Genomic DNA, 8082 nt, shown 5'->3' on the forward strand with positions numbered 1-8082 from the left:
GTTATTCTTGTTCTCTCTCTCTCTCTCTCTCTCTCTCTCTCTCTCTCTCTCTCTCTCTCTCTCTCTCTCTCTCTCTCTCTCTCTCTCTCTCTCAACACCTCAGGCTAATACTTTTCGCTTCACAAATTCTCTCCCGCGTTTTGTCGATCGTTGGAGAGTTGGAGGGAAGAAGACTCCTCCTCCTCCTCCTCCTCCTCCTTCTCCTCCTCCCCTGCAGCATCTCCTTTACCTCCTCCTCCTTCTCTCTCTCTCTCTCTCTCTCTCTCTCTCTCTCTCTCTCTCTCTCTCTCTCTCTCTCTCTCTCTCTCTCTCTCTCTCTCTCTCTCTCTCTCTCTCTCTCCTATATCTTCTACAGCCCCTCCAGGAGTTTACTTTCCCTCCCTCCCTCCCGTCCTCCTCCTCTTCCTCCTTCTACTACTTCTATAACTAGTTCTCTCCCTACAACCTCCTCCTCTCTCACCCTCTTCTCTCTCTCTCTCTCTCTCTCTCTCTCTCTCTCTCTCTCTCTCTCTCTCTCTCTCTCTCTCTCTCTCTCTCTCTCTCTCTCTCTCTCTCTCTCGTATCATAGTAGCATTAAAATTCTGCCTAGTCTGAAATATTCGAAAGTGAATCGGAACAAGATGCAAATTCCTCGCTTTTGATATGAAGTATGAAATCCGCTTTGGAGTGAGGCGAGTAAAATGAAATAGAATGACCGACCTTCGAGGGGGACTGAAATTGGGAGAAAAGAGAACTTGGAAAAAATATATGTGTTGAAAGAAGTGATATTTTTGTCCAAAGAGGGATAAGGAAGTCGTAAACCTATATTGAAGGAACATTTTATTTGTCTGAAGAGGAAAACGCGAAAAATTGGAAGTATTATTTTTTGTCTTGAATCGGAAAAAAAGACTGACGAAAGTATTATTATTGTTTTGAGAGAAAAAAAAAGAAATATAATAAAACACACAATGAAAGAAGTATTTTTGTCTAAAGAAAAAAAATATATTGTTGAAGTATATATTGTGCTTGTCTAGAGGAAAAAAAGACTTGAGAAAAAATACATTGAGGGAAGAATTTTTTTTTTGTCTAAGGAGGAAAAAGGAACTAAAAAAAGATATTGTAGTTTTCCTCTTTTTCCGTCCAGACTCAAAAGCCGCGCCCCGTAGAAACTTTGGGTCGAATTCTTAAACATTTCGTCGTCCGAGCACACACATTTGATAAGGCTTTCGTAAACGTTGTGGGCATTTCCAGGGGTAGTTCTATAACCCTTCTGATAGTTTGACCCTTCTTCTGTATCATGAACCTAAAGAAACATTCATGAAAACCCGACTAATCCCCTCTTCGGCCTTTGGAAATGTTGATGTGAGGGGTGAAGGCGTCTAACAGTACCCAGCTTGACATTTCATCTGCCAAGAACACACATTAGACAAGGCTTTCGTAAACGTTGTGGGCATTTCCAGGGGTAGTCTCATGACCCTTCTGATAGTTTGACCCTTCTTCAATATCATGAACCTAAAGAAACATTCATGAAAACCCGATTAAGTACCTACCTTAACATATCGTTCCCCAAGAACACACATTAGACAAGGCTTTCGTAAACGTTGTGGGCATCTTCTGGGGTAGTTCTATGACCCTTCTGATAGTCTGACCATTCCTCTGTACCGTGAACCTAAAGAAACATTCATGAGACCCCTCTTCGGCCTTTGGAAATACTTGATGAGAGGAGTGCGCCGGAGCGTCTGACAATATACCGACCCAAGACCGATCGTCGCTTGGTTTGTTTACTGTGACGCCACGCCTGACGTCAAGCGCTGGCTGACCAATGGCGTGGCTCGGTGCTGCGTCATGGCTATATTTACCTCGCCGGTGCCCGTCATGCCCCCCTGCATCACCACCACCACCAGCAACACCACTGCCACACCCATCATCACCACCACCACCATCACCAATACCACTACCATCAACACCACTACCATCACTAACACCATCATCATCACCACCACCTTCACTTCCTATCGTTATTGCTGTTTTGCTATTCTCTCTCTCTCTCTCTCTCTCTCTCTCTCTCTCTCTCTCTCTCTCTCTCTCTCTCTCTCTCTCTCTCTCTCCTTGTTTTCCCCTCTAATCCATTTACGAATTTCCTTTGTTTTATTTTCCTACTGTTATTCTATTTCCCTTCTTCATTTTGTCCTTTCTTCTCTGTTTCTCTCTCTCCTTCTCTCTTCCTGTCCGTTTTTCCTTCCTTCCTCTCTTCTTCTGTCTAGTTTGATCTCCTTTCCTCTTTTCTTCTCCCTTTCTATCTGTCCTTTATTTTTCCTCACTTCTTCCTTCCTTTCTTCTTCCTCCCTCTTCTTCCTTCTCCCTTCCTTTTTTATTTCCCTCCCTTCTTCTTCCTCTCTGTCTACCTTCCTTTCTTCTTACTTATTCCTTCCCTCATTTTCTATTCTTTCTCTTTCTTTAAAGCTTTCCCTTATCTTCATTCCTTCCCTCTCCTTTAGTTCCTCTCTTCTTCCTTACTTTCCTCTTCGTTCTTTCTCTTTCCTTCTCTCTTTAATTCTTTCTCTCTTCCTATCGCCTTCTCTCTCCTTTAATTCCTTCACTTTCCTTCTCTCATTCTCCTTATTCCCTTCTTTCCGTTCCTCCTCTCGATCTCTCCTACCGTCTCCCTTCCTCTCTCCCTCCCTCCCCCTTCCCCCTTCGGCAGGACACAGCGGTAAATGGCCGAGGTTCAGGAGATGAGATCGTTAACAGAGCACCAGAATCATAGGAATGCCCTCATTAGTGGGGGGAGGGATGGAGGGAAGGAAGGGAGAAGATAGGGTGAAGGGGAGAGGGAATGAGGGAGGAGACAGGGAAGGATCATGGAGGGAGGATCAAGGGGAAGGGAAATAAAGTGTACGTAAGAAATTCCTACGGCTGTGAGGAGGAATGTTGAAGATGGTGATTCTGGCTGTTTTTTGTGGGGTAGGTTGTAGTAGCAGCAGCAGTAGTAGTAGTAGTAGTCGTAGTTGTAGTAGTAGTAATAATAGTAGTGGTGGTGGTGGTAGTAGTAGTAGTAGTAGTAGTAGTAGTAGTAGTAGTAGTAGTAGTCGTGGTAGAGGTATATATCTCTATAACAGACACTCCCACAAAGAGGTGAAGGTCACCACGGACTGCATTGCCAGAACCGGAGGGCTGGGAAGCAGGGCGCGGGAGGGGCAGGGTGGAGGGGGCGGGACAGAGGGAAGAAGGAGGGGGGGCGGGGGGCGGCAGCTGAGGGACTTCGTTTCGTGGGACCATCGACCCGCTGACGTCATCAATCCCCCCACACGAGCGACGTCGCCCGCGGGATCTCCTTTGGGAGGCGCGGGGGCGCGGCGCCCCTCGGCCCGCCGGCACACAGGCAGCTCCGCCCCGGCCTGGGTGAAGAGGCTGAAGGGGCGGTGAAGAGGGTGAAGGGGGCGGTGAGCGGCACGGTACTCACCTGTTGCCAGTGCAGCGGCGGGAAGGGCGTGGCGAGGGTGGCGGCGAGGGCGGCCTGGCAGGAGGGCAGCACCACCCCGTAGGCGAGGGCGATGGGCGTGGACACTGGCGTGAGGGCGTACACGAGGAAGGCGATAAAGGCAATCTGCCACACGCCCTGGCCGGCCGTGGGCGTGACCTGCCAGCCCACCCAGCTCCAGCCGGCGGGCAGCGGCAGGGCCAGGGCCACCAGCACGGCGCCGAGGCCCAGCAGCAGGTAGCAGGTGGGCATCAGGTAGGAGTGGCGCATGACCCGCGAGTTGAGGAGCACGAGCAGGCCGGCCAGCACCAGGGACAGCACCAGCAGCGTGATGGGCGTGGGCGCCGCCGCCTGGGCGAAGGTGACGTGCAGCGCCGCCAGCAGGAGGCACAGCAGCAGCATGAGCGCGGAGGCCGCCGCCACGCTGGCCTGCTGCAGCTTGAGCGTGTAGCGGCGGTACAACTCCTCCAGCTCGTCATTCTCGAAGCGGTGCTTGTGGCACAGCCGCGAGAAGGCCACCTTGCGGTGCGGGGTCATGGCCTTCACACTGTGGTCCATCGTGGCCGCCGCGCCTCACCACCGGCTCCCTGCGCCCCGCCCCTGCGCCGCGCGCCCGCACATCACCTGCAACACAGAGAAGGGACACATTAGGACTGCCGCCGTATGGAACTCACGGGCCGGCTGGCCGACGCGAGGATGCTGCTGCTGCTGCGTCTAGACGTTAGTTAGTGTAGTAGTTATACTGTATTGTCTGTTATTGCTAGTGATGGTGGAGTAGGAGGAGGAGGAGGAAGAGGAGGAGGCCAGCACCTACACGGCCGCCTCCGTGAGTCGCGTAGTAAATGGCACCATTACGGCCACAGCGGCGAGCATCAGGAGAATGGTCTGTGCTTCCCTCTTCCTCGGCCCTCCCTTGGCACCGCGACGCAGGGCCGGGAGGAGGAGGAGGAGGAGGAGGAGGAGGCACACAGCAATTAAAGACTGACAACCCACGCGGGCCAAGATTTTTCCCAGAGACTTCCCTTTCACGCTCTCTCTCTCTCTCTCTCTCTCTCTCTCTCTCTCTCTCTCTCTAGGTCATGTAGATATAGGTTCCCATTCTTTTACTCTTCCTTTCCCTTCCCTTAACCTCCTTCTTCCTCCTCCTCCTTCTTCCTCCTCCTCCTCCTCCTCCTCCTCCTCCTCCTCCTCCTCTTCCTCCTCACGTAACTGCCCCTGAAGCTACCTAAAATGAGACCAATTCCCAAGATCACTAAGCGTTAAGAGAGAGAGAGAGAGAGAGAGAGAGAGAGAGAGAGAGAGAGAGAGAGAGAGAGAGAGAGAGAGAGAGAGAAAGCAAAACCGACAACAACAACAATAATAGATGATAATAACAACAACAATAATAATGATAAATAATACCTAAAAAAACAAATAAAAAAACAAAAAACAAATCACTTCTAAATCGTGACATCGGAAGGGGGGGGGAAGGAAGGGAGGAGGGAGGGGGAAGGGAAGGGAAGGGGGAGGGGGGTCAGGGGTGGCTAATGACCCGTCCAGACCATCAACACCTGCGGCTCACCTGTAGAAAACACCTGTGCCTTCCCCTTCCCTCCCTTTTCCTCCCTTCACCTACCCATCTCCCCACTTCCCTCTTCTTACTTTCCTTCTCCTCCCTTCCTTCTTTCCTCCCTTCCCTCCCTTCTCCTCTTTTCCTTCCCTCACCTCTCCTCCCTTCCCCCTCCTCATCTCCCTTCTCCCTGTGCTCTCCTCTCCTTCCTTCCTTTTCCTCCCTTCTTCCCTCTCTTCCGTTCTCTTTTCCCTCCCTTTCCTCTTTTTGTCAGCCCCTCTTCAGCTCTCTCTTCCTCTTCCTTCCCCCTCCTCTTTTCCCTACTCCACCTTTCCTCCTTTCTCTCGCCTCTCCTCCCTTCCCTTCCCTTTCTCTCCCCTCTCTTTTTGTCAACCCTTCCCAGCATCCTTGGTATCATTGGTAACACAAAGGGAAACCGATGTAACACATTGGCGCGCAGAAGTTATTTCAATAATAGAGTCGTCGATCACTGGAATAGACTCCCACCGTCAGTAGTTAGCGCACAGAGTATTACTAGCTTCAAGTCTTCACTGGATAAGTATTTCAGGGATATAAGATTTTACTGACCCTTTTTCATATGATTTAGGCAGTGAGGTGTGGGAACAGTAAGGTTAACAGGATACTGCAGCGTACCCCTGTACCGAAGGTAAACGAGGATCAAGCCTCTACCGGTAACCCCTGAAACTACATCTCACCCCATCGTGAGCAGTCCAATTTAATACTAGCTTTTATTTATTTTTTATTTTATTTTTTATTTTTATGACTAAACTCCATACACTGTTTACTGACCCTTTTTCGTTTGTCTCAGGCAGCCTGCAGCACGAGTACAACCTGAAGACATTAGTTTCCCCCACAGCTTAGGTCACCAGTAGCGTAAGTTAAGGGTAGTAATTTACTCTTATTTCTCTCTTTACTGTAAAATTTCCATGTCCCTTTCTTCCTTAAAGGTACATGGTGTTCTCTTCTAACTATTTCCTGCCGGCACGTTGCCGGAGGGAGAGGTGGGTGGGGAGGAGCCTTCATCTATTCTGTCCTGTCCTACCACACGTAGGTTACTAGTAGTAGCGGTAGTAAACAGACACCCTCGCCATAGACCGATAGGACTTCTGGTGTCTGTTCTTCCTATGTATTCCTATGTATTCCTCTTCCTCTTAACCCTTCTTCCCTCTTCCTCTCGTCCCTTCCCCTTCCCTTCTTCCGCTTCCACTTTTACTTTCCCTTTCATCCCCACCTGCTATTTATTTATCTGCGTGCAATATTTATCTTCAAAACACGCTGGAGTCTATTACCTGTCGCGATAAATAAATATAAAGGCGAGGGAAAGCAATTCATTCTGTCCGTGAGGTGACGTAAGAGGTGGTGTGTTTTATTTTATTTCATTTATTTCAGTTGATTTGAATGTCTCTCCATTTAGCATTTCCTCCTACCGAGTTTGAGCCTGCTAAAACGCATTAATATATATGATAAAGAGGAGGAGGAGGAGGAGGAGGAGGAGGAGGACGAGGCAAATGGAAGTGGACAAAAGGGAAAGGAAAAGAGAAGTGAAAAGTAAGAGGCGGGGAAAGTTAGAGGGAGAAAGAGGAAGAGGAAAAGAAGCGAGCGAGAGGGACAAAAAGAAAGGGAGAGGAGGAGGAGGAGGAGGAGGAGGAGATCGTAAAGATGATGAAAAGGAGATAAAAGATGAGGATGAGGTTGGTGAGGAGGAGGAGGACGAGGAGAAAGGGGAGGACAGATAACATCCGTCCTGGCTACATCAACGGCTCCGATTGAATTCCAATAGCCATTTCTTTTGTCACCAATCCCGCCCCGCAGCCTCCACCCCTTCCCGTCCCTTCTTTTCCCTTCCCTTCTCTGCATTTTACTTCCCCTTCCATCCCTTCTATTCCCTTCCTTCCCTTCCCTGCACTGTATTTCCTATCCTATCCTTTCTCTTTCTTTCCCTTCCCCTTCTATTCCTTTCCTTCCCTTCCCTGCACTGTATTTCCTATCCTATCCTTTCTCTTTCTTTCCCTTCCCCTTCTATTCCTTTCCTTCCCTTCCCTGCACTGTATTTCCTATCCTATCCTTTCTCTTTCATTCCCTTCCCTGCACTGTATTTCCTATCCTATCCTTTCTATTTCTTTCCCTTCCCCTTCTATTCCTTTCCTTCCCTTCCCTGCACTGTATTTCCTATCCTATCCTTTCTATTTCTTTTCCTTCCCCTTCTATTCCTTTCCTTCCCTTCCCTGCACTTTATTTCCAATCCTATCTTTTCTCTCTTTTCCTTCCCCTTCTATTCCTTTCCTTCCCTTCCCTGCACTTTGTTTCCACTCCTATACTTTCTCTTTCCTTCCCTTCCCCTTCTATTCCTTTCCTTCCCTTCCCTTCACTGTAATTCCTCTCCCATCTCTTCTGTTTCCTTCCCTTCCCTTTTCATTTCTTCACTTTCTTTCTCCCATCTTCCCTGCATTTCACTTCCCCTCCCCTTCCTTCTCTTCCCTTTCCCTTCCTTGCCCTCTCTTCCCTTCCCTGCACTTAGCTTTCTGGTCCCTTCTCTTCCCTTCCCTTCCAAATTTACTTTCCCTCCCATCCTTTCTCTCCTCTTTCCTTCCCAGCTCCTTCCTTTTCCTTTAATCCTTTTTTTCTCTTAACGTTTCTTTCTTCCCTCATTCCCTTATCCCCCTCTCTCCCTTCCCTTCCCTCCTCTCCCGATCCTTTCCCTTTCCCATTCAGCCCGTCCTGGGAGAGCTCATAATATGCCATAAAATTTTCCCTCGTTTAATAGAACCGTCAGGAAACAGTTGGCAGCGAACGCTCTCCCTGGCCTTCCCGCTCCCTTCCCTCGTGTCGGCGGCTGAGGCGGATCAAACGATTTAGACAACTGTTGAGAAGCTTGTGTTTTGCATGTCGTAAGGGAGAGGAGAGAGGGAGGGAGGGGGAAGGAGGGAGAGGGAGAGGAAAGAGAGGATAAGAAGGAAAAGTGGTAGGAAGAAAAGTGAGAGGGAGAGAGAGGTGAAAACAGAGAAGGGAAAGGGTGACACAGAGGATAGAGAAAATAAAGAAAATGGAAGTC

At 49.2% G+C, this 8082-nt stretch overlaps 1 protein-coding gene across 6 annotated transcripts in view; it reads right to left on the reverse strand.

The window, feature by feature from the left end:
• LOC127000221 (adenylate cyclase type 1-like) overlaps nt 1–8082 on the reverse strand; it is an 86992-nt gene that overhangs the window by 40313 nt on the left and 38597 nt on the right. For all 6 annotated transcript variants that reach the window (XR_007753821.1, XM_050863638.1, XM_050863637.1 and 3 more), the window contains exon 2: nt 3443–4084. Coding sequence is in view for 5 of the 6 variants with exons in the window: in XM_050863638.1 (XP_050719595.1) it covers nt 3443–4018 (576 nt within the window). In the remaining variant the exon portion in view is untranslated. The remainder of the gene's footprint in view (nt 1–3442; nt 4085–8082) is intronic.

This window comes from Eriocheir sinensis, chromosome 18 (genome assembly GCF_024679095.1).
Source record: "Eriocheir sinensis breed Jianghai 21 chromosome 18, ASM2467909v1, whole genome shotgun sequence".
Lineage (NCBI taxonomy): Eukaryota > Metazoa > Arthropoda > Malacostraca > Decapoda > Varunidae > Eriocheir > Eriocheir sinensis.